The sequence below is a fragment of the Arvicanthis niloticus genome, chromosome 24, assembly GCF_011762505.2.
Source record: "Arvicanthis niloticus isolate mArvNil1 chromosome 24, mArvNil1.pat.X, whole genome shotgun sequence".
Lineage (NCBI taxonomy): Eukaryota > Metazoa > Chordata > Mammalia > Rodentia > Muridae > Arvicanthis > Arvicanthis niloticus.
Window position 1 is genome coordinate 28,955,644 of NC_133432.1, and position 16,431 is coordinate 28,972,074.

The 16,431-nt window shown below is 45.1% G+C and overlaps 1 protein-coding gene and 1 non-coding gene across 4 annotated transcripts in view; both read right to left on the reverse strand.

The window, feature by feature from the left end:
- Nucleotides 1-561: 561 nt before the first annotated feature.
- Nucleotides 562-692, reverse strand: LOC143438297 (small nucleolar RNA SNORA17). Its single transcript, XR_013107239.1, has one exon. It is a non-coding gene; the product is annotated as a small nucleolar RNA SNORA17 (small nucleolar RNA).
- A 6,206-nt stretch (nt 693-6,898) lies between these two features.
- Wasf3 (WASP family member 3) overlaps nt 6,899-16,431 on the reverse strand; it is a 96,788-nt gene continuing 87,255 nt past the window's right edge. For 2 of the 3 annotated variants that reach the window (XM_076923405.1, XM_076923406.1), the window contains exons 8-10: nt 13,840-14,106; nt 12,275-12,639; nt 6,899-10,343 (exon numbers count right to left, since the gene is read on the reverse strand). In XM_076923405.1, coding sequence (XP_076779520.1) covers nt 10,186-10,343; nt 12,275-12,639; nt 13,840-14,106 — 790 coding nt within the window. In that variant the 3' untranslated portion in view covers nt 6,899-10,185. Of the gene's footprint in view, nt 10,344-12,274; nt 12,640-13,839; nt 14,107-14,892; nt 15,060-16,431 lie in introns of all 3 variants that reach the window. The other variant, XM_076923407.1, reaches the window with a different exon arrangement.

A 16,431-nucleotide genomic window follows, 5' to 3' on the forward strand; every position in this document is an offset into this window, starting at 1 on the left:
GCTCAGCCCTAGCTAGACATTTGCCTGGCCCTTTGGTGGTTACAGACACTGCTGCTTCAGAGCCAATCCATGGCCCTTGGTGATGCATAGGCCCAGGTGGCACCACTGGCTGTTTCTCACTATCTTCAAGTCTCCAGTTCCTCCAGTATCCTCTCTTCATTGTGAACACATCCTTGATCCTCTTAACGGTGCTGGGGTCTCTGAGTGTAGAGGGCTTCTCAGGAGTGCTCTGACCCATTCATGCATTATGGTGCTGGACACTGGTCATCAGGCATGGAGTGTGCCTCTCCCCACCCTCAAGTGACTGGTGGTCATCTTAGGCAAATTCCCTGCCTGGGCCCCTTGGTGCTGCACTGGTGGCTGGCCTGGTGAATGTCTCAGGCTTGCTCTTTGCTTGGCTGCTCAGGTGGCTCCATGCAGGGGTTTTATGTCTCAGACTCACTCCCACCCTAGGCCTGCAGTCCCAGGCAGGGTTTGTCTCCTCTTGGGGTCAATCTTTGCCCTAGGAGCCCTTTCTTGCCTGCATGGCTGGTGGTCATTTCAGGCTCAATTTTTTCAGGGAGTGTTAGGCTACTAATCACTCAGGTGTTGACAGTCAGAACACTGAGGATAGACATAGTGTCTCTCTTCTCTGTTACCTCCTGACGCATAGGTGACACAGCAGCCACACATGTAATGTCTCTAGGGGCAGGAGGGTTTTTGTTTTAATTAAATTAAATTATTTATGTATGTGTGTGTCTCACAGGCACAGTCCTGAGTATGGGCCCGAGGGCTGCATCCCCAGGTGTTATTCTTCAGGTGCTATTTTGGAGCCAAGATCCCTCACTGACCTGAGACTTCCAAGACTGGACTTGCTGGCTAGTGAGCTCCAGGGATCTACCCCTCATGGTTCCCTATCTAGCACAAGTCCAGCTTTTGTCTGTTGAGTTTCAGGTGGGCTCTGGATGTCAAACTCAGGCCCTTGCATTTACGTGGTGAGTGCTTTATCCCCTAAGCACCATCCTCTAAGCACCATCCCCTAAGCACCCAATTATCAGACCAGCCTGGATCATTTTCCATTGTCTATACTGTCAGTAAAAGATGCAGAGGGAAGGCTATACCCTCCTCTGAACCTTCAAAAGGCCAAGCAACTAATGAGCTTTAATAACTGCAGACAAGTGGGGATGGTGGGAGGCCAGAGCCAAATTATCTTCAGGCAACTGTAACACCCGTCATAGCTACTCATTAACATCTTCTCTTCCCAGCCTAACATTTTTGTGACCATTGGGTAACTCTTTGGAACATCCAGACAGAGCACTAGTTTCCAACCAATCATTAGCTGAGAATGTTGTCAGCCCTCATCTGAGGCCTACAGATCCCCGGCTTTGCTTTAACCCACCTTCCAGATGTTTCCATCCCTGTATGTGACAGGCACCTCATTTATGACTCTTCATTCTGTTATTGTAAACGCTCCACAAAGGAGTCGCCACATTGGAACATGGAATTTGGGGGAATGTTGTTGGGGTTTGGTTCTAATGATTTGATTTAATCAGTAATCTAAGTATGCAAAAGCTGAAGATCCTTGTCCCCAGTTGGTTTTTGGTCAATCAATAAAAAAGCAACAGTCAATGGCTGGGTAGAAATAGAGAGGGGCTGGACCACTGAGCTAGATGGCATGTTAAAAATAAGCTTGTGTGTGTGTGTGTGTGTGTGTGTGTGTGTGTGTGTGTGTGTGTGTGTACACAGGGAGCTGCTGGCCTGTGGCTGGAGGACCACGACCCTCCAGAAGCATAAAGTGGAGTAGCCAAACTCCATGCTACAGAAAGTTACATCTGTATTCTTCAGCCATGGCCACTCATATTTGGTGTTGATAATTCTCATCAAATTACATATTAAGATATTTTAGTCTCTTAGTATTTACAATAAAATATAATAGGACCAGTATTGGCACAAGACACTCTAAGATCAAGTTCTCGGCACAAAGGGGAGTTAGTTGCCACTTAAGGACTGGGCAGAGATAAGGAACAAAGACAGGAGATGGAGGGTGAGAGAGAGGAGGAAGGCAAACAAGGGACAGGGGGCAAGGATTTTTTCCCAGAGGGACAAAGGACTGCCTCTGCATAGAGTGGATAAAGACTAGCCCATAGAAAATGGTGGTTTATAAAGGTGAAACCTCATTTTAGGATGAGGTGTTTAACTTTGATTGGATATGTTAATTAGGGCATATGAGGTGTTTAATTTTGATTGGATATGTTAATTAGGGCATATGAGGTGTTTAATTTTGATTGGATATGTTAATTAGGGCAGCCAAACTGAGCTTTTCATTCCTGGGCTTCAGTACTTTGACAGGTGGACATTGATAGTCAATCTCAGGAGGCAGAAGTGGTCAAATAAGGGAACAGATCTTGAGAACTAACTTTAGGAATGCCATCTAGTGGTTTTTAGCAGGGCAGAAGGAATTGGGGAAGAAGGGCAAGGCCGGCCAGAGCCATGCTTGCCATGCTCAGGCCCGTGAGAGCTCTTTCAAAATGTATTTTTCATGAGCAATCATCCTAACAGAAAATGTTTCCATTTCAGCATGGACAAGATGTATGTGTTCATGTGAACCAAAGCCAGAATTCATGTAAAACAAATCTCTACAGACAGGGCAATTCTAGATTAATCTTTTGAATTTATATTTTAACTTTGATGGTCAAAAGAAAGTTGAGAAATTTTCTTAGCACTTACAAATATATTAACAATTTAATAACTGTTTAAATTCAAGATATTAATCAGCTTTCCAGCACAGCCCATAACAAAGTAACTTCCACAGCCTCCATTTCCAGAATTAATATTTCAAAGGGCCAAAACCCAAACCATTGCAGCAGGACAGAATTTTAAATTTCACATTTTAAGCAGTTAACATTTTAGTGAAGTTTGTCTGAGGGAGTCCCCTATAACCAGTATTCCTTCAGTCTCAATTCTATAGGAAAGACTAACTTTTTATGTCTTAGCTAAACACTCTTTTAAAGGAAAAGAAAAAAAATCTAGTCAAAAGCAACAGTCCTTATACAGGAAGTATATAATCTAAAATCGTTCCCACCCATCCACATTCATCACCTTTGGGTGATGCAGAGGCAGGAGGTTTTCTGCGAGTTTGAGGCCAGACACACATGGTGAGATGCAGTCTGTAAAGCAATACAAATACATGCATACCCACACACTTCTAGTGAGGATGCCAGCAATAAGAGTCTTGGTGCACAGCGAATTCAGAAAAGAAGTATGTGTCTGAAGGGGCTACGGGTTTGCAATAAAGAAGTCAGGTACCCAGGGAAGATAAATTTTGCCCCACGCTGCTTTACAAACATCTGACAGCTCAGCTAGACTTTTCCCTGGGGGTGCTATGGTAGGACAGACGGTAGTCCAATTGTTACAAAAAAACCTCAATGCAGGTCACCCCAACACCCTTGTTACTGTCTCAAGTGGTTCAGGAGAACTCCTAGGACTCCACAGAGCACAAAGACAAACAAAGTAGAGGTGTCTGAAGCTTCCAGAATTTTCTTTGGGAGTAATATGAGCTTTTTTTTCTTTTAAATGACGTGTGTGTTAGTGTGTGTGTCTGTGAGTGTGTAGGTGTGGATGTCTGTGTATGTGAATGTGTGTGTCTGTGTGTATGTAAATGTGTGTGCTTGTGAGTGTGTATGTCTATGTGAGTATATGTATGAGTCTGTCTGAGTGTGTCTATGTGTGTATGTGTAAGTATGTATATGTGTGTCTGTAAGTATCCCTGTGTATGTCTGTGACTATGTGCATGTGTTTGTGTATGTGTATCTGTACATGTATGTGTGAATATGTGTATGTGTCTCTCTGTGTGTGTCTGTGTGGCCAGTGGTGTCAGTCTCCCTAAAGCTGAACCAAGAGGCAGTTGTGAGCTGAACTTATAGGCAGTTGAGAGCCTCATGACATGAGTCCTGGGAACCAAACTCAGATCCTGTGCAAGAGCAGTGTGCACACTTAACCACTAAATTAAAAATAAAGGCAAAACTATTTTAAAGAACAAAATATGAATAATTAAACAGTTCTGATCAAGCTGTTGTCTCCTCAATCACGGCTTGATTCTGGTTCTACAAGATGGTACTGGTTGCTCAAGGGCACATTTTGAATGTAAGAGGTGATAGCTTCTGCTCTGGGCACCACTTTGCCTGTCAGATAATTGCCCTCTTCTGCGACTTTACCCTGTATTCTAAGGAGTAAAGAGCCAACTGATTTATCTCTGTGTTTTTAGATATGTTGTATTCTAGCTTGCTCTCTGATGTTGTAATAAGCACCACGACCTGAAGCATCCTAGAGAGGAAAGGATGTGATTGGATTATGTGGCCAGGTCACAATACAACATCAAAGGAAGTAAGGATAGACTAAGGGGGAAGGAGCTGAAGTAGACACCACGGGGATAAAGCTGTTTACTGTCTTACTCCCAGGTTCAGGGTCAGCAACATTTCTATATAGCCCAGGCTAATCAGTCTAGGTATTTCTCACCATTTTATATGACTAGCCCCCTCCCCCCAAATAGTTTGCTTAATTTTAAGAGGGGTGAGTCTCATCAGATTAAGGGAAGTTTCATACTCAATAGAAAGCAGAGGGAAGGAGAGCTGATCAGTCATTATCAGTCTTTCAGGTCAATTTAGTTAAGGTCTCTTTTAGGGTTTTGTTTGTTTTTTTCTACTTGTCCTAAACTCTGGGGTCTATATATATACTAAAGTTTCTAATCAATTCTCAGAATGTTGTCTAGTCTCTGACTTACCTGGGACACAAAAGTTGGTTCATAGATCTAACCCTTCTATCTGAGGAAGCTCATATTTTGGACGTTTGTCTTTTAAACATCAGTAAATATTTATATTTCGATTTTTTTTCATTTTATCTTTTAAGTCTGTCTCCCAATAGGCTCTAGGCTTTGTGCCTCTGAACCTATTATCAGGGTTTTGTTTGTTGTTTGTTTTAATCTGGCCTAATATAGTTCTTGACAATGCCCGCTATCTGTGAGTCTGCATCTCTAATCTGCATTCTCTGGCTGCCCATGTGGGAAAAGCAGTGAATCTTCTGAAGTACGTACAGTCTTATTTGTGTGTGTGTGTGTGTGTGTGACACAATGAGTTTGTAATCTGCTGTTCTCCATATTCCAGCATAACATTGGGACATGGGTGGGCAAATTCTTAGTACAGGCTATGCCATCTTTGGAATATTGAGGGTGGTCAGGAGGTGTAGGATCCCCCAGATCCAGGGAAGTGAGAGGCAATTCAGGTCTGATTTCCAGAGCAGTGTATCAGGTTGCTTTCTCTGTTGTACTGTTGTCTTCTGAAACTGAGTCTTTTCCCTTTCTAGTGTACTGAACAGTGAAAGATGACCAACTTCTTAAGCCTCTCATAGATCCCTCGGTAGGGAGAGAATTTTTTTTTTTTGTCTTGATTTGTGCTCTGCTGTCAGAAGGCTTTTCTCTGTATAAATGTCCCATGGACATGAGTGGTAGCAAAGGCATTTACCAACTATCTGTGTTTCTTGTTTTGTTTTAGCTGTAACACCTGGGTTAGAGTTATCAGTTTTGCTTTCTGTGATGATGTTCTTGCCGAGGGCGGCTCTGCCTATATGATCTCCAACTTTGAGACCATCTGAGCCCCAGCATACTTCTGAATGAAGCTATTGTTGTTGGTGAACCATGTTATCTCTACATCCATCAAGGGTACCAGTATCTTGAAGATCTGGTCTGGTCCCATGATGTGGGCCAAAATGTCAGAGCAGTCATACAGAGGCCCATTGAGGTCTGGATCAGGAAGCAGGATAGCTGGGTTTAGGGAAGCTGGGTCCTGAAAGGGTATCTTAGGGAGAGTTAAGAGGAGAGGCTGGTAATGAGTCCTTCTGGCATTGGTGATGGTCAGGCTTTGGCCCAGTGACAATTTGTCAGCATCTTTAACCAGGAGGGCAACACTGCACTAATGCACCAATGGGGGTAGCTTTTGGCAACTGGGTCTAATTTCTTTGCAGACAGGCCACTGGCTGGTGCCAGGGCCCAGATATTTCTTCCATGGAGAGATGGAAGGGTGTAGTCACAACTGGTAACCCCAAAGCTGGGCTGAAAATTTCTTCCTGACCTTGGAGAGCCACCTCTGACCTTTTCTTGATATGTATCTCCCAGATCTAGGAAGATCACCTGTGGTTGGAAGAGTAGGGCCTTCGTAGCAGAGGCTTAATAATCTAAAAAATTTTTAGGGCCTCCAAGAAGTCTTGGGTCCACATTAGGCATTTTTGTTTGGTTTCTGCTGTCACCAGGTCATTCATAAACTGTTGAAATACTCAGGTCTTGGCTCTTTGGTGCCAAGGGTAAGGTGAATAAATATCTTTTAACTCTAGCACCATATACCATTGGCACTCAGGAGGAACAACATGCAAGAGGGTGTAGGGATTAGGGGCCGTTGGGTGGATAAGTGGGTTACTCTGCCCACTCCCAAGTCCACTGTTCTTTGGGCGCTCTGTGAGTATTGTTTCATTCCTGCTGTCCCTTTGACCTAGCATTTTTTTAAAGAGATTTTATCTTTAGGCTTGAGCAAAGCAGAATCTTGAGTTCTATCATCTACAAGGAAGTTGGTGGGTTTCCCCTTTAGTGAGCTTGCTGCTTCTGGTCTTTCATTTGTTGGCTTACAACAGTCATTCTATTAGATGCTTGCCAGGCTGGACACCCTCTCACTTGCTCCCAATTTCCTATAAAACCCTGTCCCAATGAGGATTCAGGCTGCTGCAACAAACTGTCCTATGGGTTAGCACTGAGTAGGCCCAAACTCTTTATAATAAAGAGACCCTAATGTAATTACATCAGAGTAGGCTCCTTTGATTGTTGTTTGGGCTTCATAAATGTTTCCGGGCACAACAGTTATAAATGAGCAGAGCCATGTAGGGTTACACGTGTAATTTTATTTAGATGTTACTTGTGATCTATAGTAAGATATACAAACAGATTAAAAATTGTTTGACAGTTTTTAATACCACTTTAGATTCAATTTACAACTGCATTGATAATACTGCAAGATAACAGATACTGTCCTTCATAAAACAAACAAACAAACAAACAAAACCACCCTGCTACTCTGGCTGACACACTCCCTCCAGACTTCAATGGATTCAAATGTATCACACATTTCTGCTGAAAATATTACAAAGCTTTCACACCCCTCATCATACTATGCTCATAAATGACTTGATGTGTTAAAAAATGTACTGGGATGAAAACATCCATCTTCTAATAGTGTCTTAGTAAATAAAACCTAAGTACTGAAGCTTGGGGTTAGGTGCTAATAGTACACTCACTTGCCTTCTCAGTGCAGTTATGTGCAGACTCAGGCATCTTCTATCCGCCTATCCATCCAGGCGTGCATGTATGCATCCATCCATTCATGCATTTATCTGCAATCGATCCATCTATTTACCATCCATTCAGCCACCTACTTCCCAATCCACTCATTGACCTATATATCTATCTATTCACTTATTCACCTAACCACCCACCAACCTATCATCCATCCACTCACCCATTCATCTATCACCAATCCACCCACCCATCCACTCATCCATATATCCACCCACCACCCACTCCTATTCATTTACTCATCCACCCACTCAACCTACCTATCATCCATTCACCTACCCACCCACCAGCCCACCCATCCACTCATCCATCTGTCCATCTACCCAGCCATCCACATAACTACCTACCCACTCATCCAGCCAGCCAGTCAGCCAGTCAGCCAGCCACCCCTCCAGCTATCCATCTGGCTGAGTCTATACCATGAGAAAATACTGTATCGGATACTCAGCTAAAATGCATACGGAACACTAAAACTGGGGATAATATAAAACAACCTTAAAACCTGTAGATGTAAATGTAAGCATGAAATGTGTAGAAATCAAGCATGCTACTAAAGTCTGTTCTCCATTTGTTTTAGTAAATACTTTTTTAGAATATGAAAATCGAAAATCTAAACTTTTTTTACTTTGTTCTCATTCTGTAAAGTATTGAAGCAACTTGGATTTAAATTTTAGACTAAATCAAATTTGCCAAAAAGAATCTCTAAAAATAATCTGAATTGGATTTTAGTCATTTCCCATTCTTCTGAAGGTTACAGAATGCAATGGGCAAAAGCTTTCTCTCTAGCTATAGAATCAAACTAAAATTAACTTCTTGGCAAAACTACGGGACAAGCAACAATGGATAAGCTCGTGACATTTGTGAGTAAAGAGCCACTAGTTTCATTCTGATGTGACATCAGTAGAAGAAATCCTGGCAATGGCTGGTAGCTTTAATGTCTTCCCTCCACCCTGAGAGCATGAGGACCCTACCAAACAGACGGGTGCTGCCAATGTGACTGCTGGGGTTCTACAGGGCAGGCAGGAGACAGGAGGAATAACACAGACAAGCTACTGGAAGGATAACAAAAGGCTCAAAATGTAAAAGTCATGAGAATGATGTCAGCATGGTAGGTCTCAGTATTGGAAAACAGAAATGAGAGAAACAAAAAAGCTTCTCAGCGATTACCAATATGACAGCGAGTCACAGCCACGCCCGTGTGTGTCCAGGCTCCAGGATGACCATCGGACAGCACAGAGCACTCAGACACATACCAAAGCAGGGCATGGGAAGGGGCTTGCAGATGGGGCTTTCAGTGTCAGATTGACATGAGTAAAACCTACCACTGGCAGGTGTTACAGGACAGCTGCCCAAGGGACAGGTGTCCACACACACAGGAGGCGATGTGGGCGGCTGGGTGACATCCCCAAACTCATGAGCAAAACTCACTTTTAATTACCCCACAGGCACTCCCTATCGACTGAAACAATGTCACCCCAGATCTAAATTTTTTTTTTCATAAAAAGTGAGAGCTATTAAGAGCTGCAGGCCATTTAAATATGCACCTAAGGGAAGGCAGTGTCCTGGCCCCTCTGCAAGGTCCTACCTATAACCCAAACCTGGGGACACCACAATGACTTATTTAAATAAGCAGCTGTCCTTGCAGAATTGCAAAGCAGACACTGGACTTTGAGCCCCTGCCTCAGCCAGGACTGTGGAATCTCCATTTGGTAAAAGGGTCAGGGCAGCAGAGGGGAAGTCAGGGTCTCTGCCAGGGCAACTGGCTAAATCAAGTTTATCTTGTGAGGTACTTTTAAAATTTTAAAATGTGCCAACAACACAAGAGGAGAGAGAGCTGTGCTTCAGGAGGGGTGTGGCCCTGTTTGAGAGACTGCATGTGAATCCAGCCACAGCACCATGGGTCGTGAACAGCTGGCGGCATCTCTCAGCTAAACCCAAGCTTCCATGATTCAGAGCAAGGGGAGTGAGGTGCTGAACTATGCTCACTCCCTGGTGAACAGAGGAGCAGGGATCCCAGGAAATAAAATGTGTAGTCCCTTTCCCACTGGGTGGAGTAGGAGGGAACCAGATGCAGCAGCTCTACCATGCAAGTTTTGCAGCTTATACACGGCCTGGCTAACTGGTGCCCACGCTATCAGGGCTAGCCACTAAAGTGAGTTCCATCTGCAAAAGTCAGTGGGAACTTTCCACCTGAGTACCCACAGGGTTCCCCTCATAAAAATGCGTGCTCTCTGCTCTCTGTTGTAAGTGCCAAGATAAGGAAAGCAAATGAACATACACATTTCCTTGGAGGCTACCAGGCCAAGTGTGCAAACACAGATACATCTCATTCCGATCTGTTAAACTTTCCCCCTCTACAACCATGTCCATCTGGAATTTAATTTGCAAAGAAAAGAAACAGGAAAGCATTATCACCCACTGGTTGGAAGACATCACTGAGACACACAGCTATTGATCTTGCAAAAGAGCTGACATGGGGCAGCTGCACAGACACGTGGCAAGCCCACCAAGTCAAGATGGACAGGAGAGGAGACTCTCGCAGCTGAGAGGAAAGCAAGATGCTACTTCAGGATGATGCACTAGTTACTGTGAATTTCCTGGTGTGCAGCACGGTGTGCTGTGTTTAGTGGCACTTAAGTATTACACAGTAAATACTCAACAAATCCAGAAGGATGTGCAGAAGCAATATCACACTGTTAATACAAAAGGTACTAAAGCTACAGGTAATACCACTGTGAGGGTGCAGAGATCACTGGAGCTCCTAACACACTTGCATATGGTGCCTGGCTATCCACCGGCCGCCTGGCCCTTGCAACTCAGTCGGACCAATCGTTCTCATCAAATTCAGAGTCATCGTCTGAGTCGCTGTACTCCACAGCAATGCGTCTAGACAAGATCGTGGCCACGTCATTCCCGACAGGCTCCCGCTTGGCTTCCTGCTCACGTTGCTCCTGCACCTTTTTCAGTTGGATTCCTGAAAACAGAGGCAGGGAGGAGAATCAGTCTCTTGGCCAGCTCCCAGGAAAGGAAACCAAACAGGTCACCCTGTTTATACTGGGTTTATAAAGACAAGACCCTGAACATCTGAGAGTAGAGAAAACATGTAAACTCAGGCTCTGGCTGGAAATGGACACAAAATACAGCAGTCTGTGCAACTACTTGGTAAGACAATGGTGGTTTAACATGAAGCACTTAACATTGCCCTTTGACAGAATTTCAGATTCATGGGCTAGGTACAAAACCAGGAGAAAGATATTCCCATATTACTTGCCCTTACAATGTTGGAACAAGGTTTCTCAATCTGTCACACACATGCACACACGCGGGGACACACACACACATACATACACACACACACACACACATGCACTCATGCATGCACGCACGTACACACACACACTCATGCACGCCCACATGCATGCACACACTCATGCACACAAGCACACAGACTCACACATACATGTACACACACATGCACACACACACACACAAGCACATACTCTCACAAAAACATGCACACACTTTTCTCTGGATGGTTCAGGAGTTACTCAAGACATAGTGGGTCTATACTACTAAAATATGCAACTACTTAACATGTTCTTTCCTGAAGAAAACATCAAAACCAGAACCAGAAGTTATCGTAGATAAACATTGTTTCTATTTTCCCTATAAATCTTATTCAAATGGTGCCAATAATCCAATCTAGTGGGGACATATTTTTCTGGCTCCAAATACCTCCTGCCTTATTTGTCCCCATTTCTGTTAAACTCTAATCTGGAGAGTTCTTTGAGCTCCACATTTACAAGCTTAGCTCCTGTAGAGAACAGACATGGTCTTCTGGAGCATGGTAGTCCCTGGTTATGCACTCAGTGGATTGGTCTAGAGGGTATAAAACCATGTCTAAGATTCTCATCCTAAGACTGCAGAGCTGACCTCCCTTAAGGTAGTCTGGCTTTCAGACTGCAGCTCTTGACAAACTGAAGTCTTTTAGTGATGTTCAAGATACTTGCAGATTCCAAGGTCTTTAGCAACAGGTAGGTGTGTGTGTCTATGTAACCTGTGCATATGCATACACAGCAAGTGTGTGTGTGTGTGTGTGTGTGTGTGTGTGTGTGTGTGTGTGTGTGTGTGCGCGCGCACAGGCTTGATTTAATGAGCTCAGGCAGAGGCAGAGACAGCTGCACCATATCTCTGTCAAGGATGTTACCAGAGTGCAGTTTTCTGGGTTACAGACTAGCAACCTCCCTTGTTACTTCCATCTAAGACAGACAAGCTGTGACTAAGAGGTTTTAGAGTTCCTTAGGGTCTGAGGAGCTCTTGGGATATTCTGCAGCCTGTTGCTGCTGCCTGGGGCCACCTGGGCTTTGACAGGTTAAGGGTGACTGGTATAACACACAGTCTCCCTTGGAAGGCTATGGGGCAGTCAACAGGGTCAAGGTCTACAAGATGCTCATGTCACCTCTCCTGTGTTAGGACTCAGCTATAGTAAGGGCAAGAGTTTTGCCTGGCACAATCTGTGAGCTACTGAATAAATTCCAGGAGCCACAGGCTTGGCACACCAAGCTGTGTCTGTGACAAATCCAATGTAATCTTAGCTTTGTTGAAAACAAAACCATTGCTGGGCACTCACTCACTTCCATTTTATTCTTGAGGTCCAAAGTGGAGGAGGGTCCTATTACTTAATCTATCATTTGATGTCTAGCGTCTAACTTCTTGTCAAGTAAAGCTTTCCTGAAGGTTTAACTTTTTATTATAAAGTGTTTCTATGCTACCCAAAGAATTCCAACTTAATAAGAAAGTAACAAATGATGGAATATACCATTATCTTTTGAAGGCAGTGTCGCTGGCTGAGAGGCAAATCAGTCTCTTCCAGAACACAGCTTGTGAACCCGCATGCACACTTACCCATCCGGATGGCAGCCAGGAGGTCACTTCTTGCATCACTTATGGGTGGCTGTGCAGGCTCTGAGCGCTTTGCCTCAGCCACAGGGGGACCATGCATTGGGGAGGATGACAGGGAGGAGGGGCCAGGAGGACCAGGTGGAGGAGGTGGGGGGCCTGGGGGTGGTGGTGCTGTGGCCAGGAGCCCAGTGGAGGGCTGGTGAGGTGGAGTAGGGTATGTGGAGCCGGCTGAGGCAGGGAATGGGGGCTGCGCAGGGATCTGCAGAGGGCTGACGAAGGCAGTTTGTGCTGAAGGAATCATGGGTGGAGGGGGAGGTGGTGGTGGTCCTGAGGGATTGTAGTATTCAATTATCTGTGCTGGAAGCATCCTGAGGAATAAATAAGACACAGTCACCCACATAACCAGGGAGGGTCAGTCACGTCTCCTTAGTCCTCATAGAGCACATAGAGACATAGCTCAGACACAGAGCATGGTGCTGCAGGCTGGACCAGAGTCACTGTAGGGTGCAAGTGTCCACGCGAAGAGTCAGTTTCTCCCAGTTATACATTTTTCATCATGACAATTAAAAACCCACTGAAATATACCTAAAATGACCATTTTTTGAAATGCATGATGAATTCTGTGGATGGCTAAGGTCCACAGATGGCAGCAGAAGGTCAGTGTCCATTCCATTCCAGGCCTCTTATAACTGTGCCAGTCAGAACCTTGTCTCATGAGGGTTCTGAGGCCAAGGAGTCAGAGGCTGGGATGATGCTCCCTTCTCTGGCCCTATTCGAATAGGATCTCCAGGGTTAAGGTACCCAGCGGTGTGCCAAACACTCCAAGAAACAGGTTAACAGTTTTCCAAGCTACAGACCCTCTGTGTGCCTGATGCAGAAGCCTCAAAACATAACCTAGGAATCCAAGCTTAGCCAAGGCCAAAGGACAAGTGATACCCAGGCCACACGGTCTCTGCTTTCAGGCTGTGGGCCCAATCAGTGCAAGGATTCCCCTTAGATGGAGAAGACATGTTGCTATATTCAACTTTCCTGAGTGTAGATACTAGGGAGTTTTAAAGACTAAATCTAAGCTAAAGACAATCTTCCAAAATAAAAGGGAGGGTCTCAAATGAATTAACATATGATTTGGAAGGATCTAGACACAATGGAGGCATTCAATTCACAGATCAGAGAACAAGAGCACAGGGCAGAATGTTCCAGGAGCCAGGAGGTCAAGAAGGGATTACAGAGTGAATGGAGAGGAGTGAATTTTGTTTTCTGGCCCATGACCAGCACTCTGTGAGAAACTCATGAGTGTAGCCAAATTCTCAAATAAGCATTTTACCCTTTATGGGTGCCTCAGCTTGCAGTCCATATGTGAGCAGGGGACAGACACAGGCACACTGTCCACCCGAGATGTGACTGCAGAAGAAAAGGGTCAGTGGCTGGATTCTGCACCTACTTCATTTGACACCCTCTGTCAACACCGACACTGTGTCCAATCATTCTTGACTGTACTCTAAGTGATAACAGTCTTCCAAGACACCAATTCACCAACAAAAGAGAACATGAAAGGAATAGCAGTTTACCCATAGTCGGCTGGAGCCACTGACGTTGAGGCCTGGGACCCCTCTGGAGCCTGGGGAGGAGGCGGGGGCGGTGGCTGCTGAGGTCTGTTCAGGGCCATGTGCCGTGCCGAGGCAGACGAGGGTCGGTACTCGTGCTCAGCTCCTTGGTTTGTGGTTCCATGCAGTGGCGCATCACCAGCCGTGTAGGAAGGTGTCACTGGCTGTGCTTGCAAAGCGTGGTTGGGAGTAGCAGGATAAGAATAATCGGTAACATCGGATGTGTGAGACCTGAGTTTGGAGAAAAGGGGGTGGGAGGAATTGAAGTTTTAAAAATGTCCCCCAAGACGTAACTGCATATCGACAAATAACAACATTGTCAGTACATGAGGAGAGACATTTATTTCTCTTACGTATAGCTAAGTCCAACCCCCTGAGAGCTTCCAAGCAACAACACAATTATTTTAGTAGCAAGCCCCAGTGTTACACGAATTCAGATCAGAAGCTTTGGTAGTAAGTCAGACCAGTAATTAGGAACCAGCAGAGACATATCGCCACAGCACTTCACGGATTTCTTTACGAAAACAATGATATGTGACAAACCCCATTCGTTTAGAAACAGTATCTCAGATTGAGTGGGAATTTCTGACGCAATAAAATACCACAGGATATGATTTGGCAGTATGAAACAGCAGGTGAACTGGATACATGTTAACAGCAAGAAGACAAAGAGGGATTCAGAATGCACAGTGAACTGCATTTTTATAAATGGCAAAAATGTGTTGAATCTGAAGAAGGAAAATCAGCATGGACTGGCTTCCTGCGCTGTAAGCACAGCGGCACAACAGAGCTCTACAGGGAATGGAGACCTTGTGTTAGTGAGCAGTTTGGAAAGGAGGTGATGGCCTGCATCCTGCAGAGCCTGGGAGGAGGGCAACAGGTTATGTAGCAGCAGCAAGCCGCGTTAGTAAGAGACACCCATTTTACAGGACAGTCATCAGGGACTGCACATCTTCCCGAGATGCTGAAGCAGGGCCTGGTCTGGGGCCGGGGATCCAGGAAAGCAGAATGACGCACCCTCTGGGCCTCGCATCTTCCTTGGCGCTCCCTGCCTGATCCAGCCTCTTTGCGTCACTCATGAATTCAATGCCCATTTTCCTCCTCTCCCACTCTTCTCTTCTGGTTCTGACTTTTCTCACATACACTTGCTGGTTCCTGCTAGGGTTCAGCTTGAGTTTCTCTCTCTGAAGGGAAACAGGTAAGCACACACTGGGGACATGGAAAGGGCAGAAATGAAGACATGAACTCATGCCTGCCTTTGGAACTTCTGTGGGCTGCTTTCCCCAACCAGAGGGCCTGTTCCTCCCCTCTGTCCCCTAACGGCAGCATAACAGTAACTTATTTGTCTCCCCTGTCTGTGAGCTGTGGTCTAGATCATGGCTGTATGTTAAGATGTCTTAGTCACTCTCTCAAGAGCTAGCAGTGGAGTTGCCAGACTTTAGTGAGAGAAAACGTCTGACCTGTATTTGGATGTATTTCAAAAACAGAAACAGATCTAAATCTATGGGGTCACTGATGATATAGACTCCCTACCTAGGTGACTACGTCACTGACGTGTCACTTTCTACAGGAGACAGTCACCCAGCACTGTGTAGAGTGTCTCCAGTGGGACACTGGGTAGGATGCAGCACATTCCATGGTACAGATGAGAATGCCATATTTGGAACATGGCTTTGAGAAAAGAATTCAAGACAAAGCAGGTGACCACACAGAGATAGACACAGGATTGATGGGGACAGGAATCTGATGAAGGGTGACAAGAGGAGAATCAGCAGGGGCTGATCAGGTGAAGGACCAGGGAACAAAGGGGTGCCAGCAGGCAGTTGCAGGGGGTTGAGGGGACTCAGAGGAGGCTGAATGGGCAGGTAGAAGTTGCCACAGGCGTGCCACTGATGTGGTGCCGAGCAGCGTGACTCTGTGGCTCTGTGATAGTCAGTCCCCAGCTGTTGCAGCAGAGAACTAGTGGGTTAAGGTAATGGAGGCAGGAAGGAAGCTGTTCGCTTAGCTCAACAATACCATCAATTCCCAGGGATTTTTCCAGAAGCAGGCAGGCAGAACCACAGCACTAAAGCAGGGCCCAGTATTGGAGAAAATAGAGCCAGCTGGATGTGGAGATGTACTGATTTCTGATTACAGAGAACATTCCATTAACTGTTCATCCGAAACTCATAGTTAGAAACAAGCCATACCTAACAATGTGCCAGGAGAGGGCAGAACTTAGGAGGTCCGTTTATCTGGGCGCTTTTATAGGACTGCCTTATATGCAGCTTAAGGCTAAACTTCCCTTAGTATCTTTAATGCTCACGTGTGAGGAGAATACACCTCAAAAATCATGCTTTAACAGTAATGTTTACCAATAAAATATTTTTAAGATGTCAAAGAGCTAGGTACGATGATGCATGCCTTTAATCCCAGTATTTGGGACGCTAAGATCCATGGATCTTTGTGTGTTTAAGGTCTACATAGAGAGTTCCAGGAAACCCAGTGCTATGGGGTGAGACCCTGTGTCATTAAAAAAAAAACAAAACAAAAAAAAAAACAAAAAACAAAAAAACC